Genomic DNA, 2,377 nt, shown 5'->3' on the forward strand with positions numbered 1-2,377 from the left:
TATATATATATATATATATATATATATATATATATATATATATATAAAATCTGTATGCCTCTTTTATAATTGTCCATTTTTGTCCTCATTCTTTGTTGAAGTCAGGTCTCTCTTGTAAATGAGTCCTCGAGGCTCAATGGGATTTACCTGTCTAAATAAAGGTTGAATGAATATAACCTGTCCTGAATATCTGACCTTGCAAATAAATACTGGTTAAAAATCTTCTGCTGTCGAATGTGGTTCTTTTTGAGTAAGATAAGCAAGAATATTTTTTCCAATACGAGGTTGCGTGTTCGAACCCAGGTTGTGTCAGAAAGAGTATTTGATGTAAAACAATTGCCAAATCTTTCATGGGAGTTCGCTCCCTGTGGCATCCCCTGAAGGAGGGCAGCTGAACGACACTATTTACAAGAAGAAAGGTCTTTATGAAGTCGGAATAGCTTAAAAGGTTTAACCAGACCAAGTGGGTAGACAAACTTATTTAAGTAAAAATGTTTTTAGGGTTTATTTTTCACAAGCTTAAAAGAAATGCACAAGCACTTATCAATCTGCAGGTGTTACAACTCTGTTAGCAAAATGTCTCATGAACCACTGTTAGGATTTTAATAAAACTGTTGGGAAATAATCATTAGATGCATCTGTAACTGATTCTGGAGTCAGTCTAACTCAGGACAAGCCTGACTTCATAGTTTGCAAAAAGTACTTTACACAAGTGAACTCTAAATAAAGTGGATAAATAAAGCATGCTGCTTCCTCTCACCTGTCTCTCTGTGTCCACCTCCAGGATGTCCATCATGTTCATCATGATGTTCTTGTGGGTTTTCTTATATTTTCCTACTCTGAGGGACATGGTGAGCCATCCTGGACGACCTGTGCACATGTAGGTCTGACCACCCCCGTTCCGCCACTCACGGACCTGAAGTGTGTGGAATAAGAGAGAAAGCAGGTTGTGCGTCAGGGTTCACTCTTTCTGAGGAGCTCATCTGAAACGCAACATCAAGCCTTCTCCATGCACTCCGAGGATAAATACACCTACCTGTCTCTGGATGTTTCGTACCCGCTGGTTGTGTAATTTGGGCGCAGAGCACATCTTAAAAATGAGCCATCCTCTCACATAATAATACACATCGAATAGGACGGAGAGCGGCAGCAGGAACAAACACACAAATATCCACCTGTGGTGAACGATCACATAGTCCAGACCTTTAACTTTGATCCACAGCAGGAACAAAACCACCAAACCCCCTAAACACAGCAGCGGCTCCATCGTCCAGAGCCTGGTCTGCAGAGAACTGCTTCCAAAAATTTAATAAAGTTTCACTTTTCAACCCGGTGAAAATTACGTCATCGCTAAACTGGTCAAACCATCCCAAACCCCGACACCAGATTACCTACTTGACTGCTATAGGGGAGCTAAGCAGGATGGTCTTTAAGCCCCGCCTTATCTTCACGCCGATTGGGTAGTATGACAAAAGAGGCGGGACTGATTGCGCAAAGTCAAAGCTTATTGGTTAAAGTGGGTGAAGGGTAGAAGCGTGTCTGTTGTTTGACCAATCAAACAGCACATCCTCTGTCACCCCATGCACCCTATCCACATGGCTGCTGTGAGACAAAAAAAAAAAGAAAAGAAAAGAAAGAAAGTTGGATGACAAGACACCAAACTTTTGCATATTGGTGCAAAAACCCAAGCAAAAAAATAAAAATAACATGGCAGAGACAACTCATTCTCACAGTCGCATTGTTTTTTTTCCCCTCAGGTAATTTTAGCTGTATGGATCCATTCTGCATAATTAATGCCTAAATGTATAATTTCTCAACACTAAATATAGTAAAACATGAACTGTGTGTGTGTTAAATATATATTTTATTCAGTAACAATAATTGTGAAATTAATTTCTTTACTTCCTAAAGAAAATGTAGATAAATTCATTGTATGGAAGCTTATTTCTGCCATTTGAAAAAAAATAAAACAGCAGTATATCTTTCAAAGTTATGATTTAGAAACAAAATATTCATGGGTTTTATCTCATATTATGAGATAAAATGTCACATGGGTGGCTGTGGCTGAGTGGTTAGAGCAGTCGTCCTCCAATGCAAGAGTTGGAGGTTCGATTCCACCAGCAGTCACATGCCAAAGTGTCCCTGGGCAAGACACTGAACCCTCATTGCCTCTGATGTGTGTCCCATCAGTGTATGAATGTGATAAATCACTGATTAGTCTCTTTAGAATGATTTGTTCAATTATCTTTGTAGAGATCTAGTAAAGTGCTGTATGAATGGGTAAATGAGGACACAGATTGTAGTGTAAAGTGCTTTGAGTACCTTGATAAGATAGAAAGGAGCTATATAAGTACAGTCCATTTACCATTTACATTAA

The 2,377-nt window shown here is 39.0% G+C and overlaps 1 protein-coding gene across 1 annotated transcript in view; it reads right to left on the reverse strand.

The window, feature by feature from the left end:
* LOC119407483 (delta(24)-sterol reductase) overlaps positions 1-1,294 on the reverse strand; it is a 1,593-nt gene extending 299 nt beyond the window's left edge. The window contains exons 1-2 of the mRNA XM_037674308.1: positions 1,037-1,294; positions 761-916 (exon numbers count right to left, since the gene is read on the reverse strand). Of these exons, the coding sequence (XP_037530236.1) occupies positions 761-916; positions 1,037-1,267 (387 nt within the window). The 5' untranslated portion in view covers positions 1,268-1,294. The remainder of the gene's footprint in view (positions 1-760; positions 917-1,036) is intronic.
* Positions 1,295-2,377: the final 1,083 nt, after the last annotated feature.

The sequence above is a fragment of the Nematolebias whitei genome, chromosome 3 (genome assembly GCF_014905685.2).
Source record: "Nematolebias whitei isolate Nwh7 chromosome 3, NemWhi1, whole genome shotgun sequence".
NCBI classification, from domain to species: domain Eukaryota; kingdom Metazoa; phylum Chordata; class Actinopteri; order Cyprinodontiformes; family Rivulidae; genus Nematolebias; species Nematolebias whitei.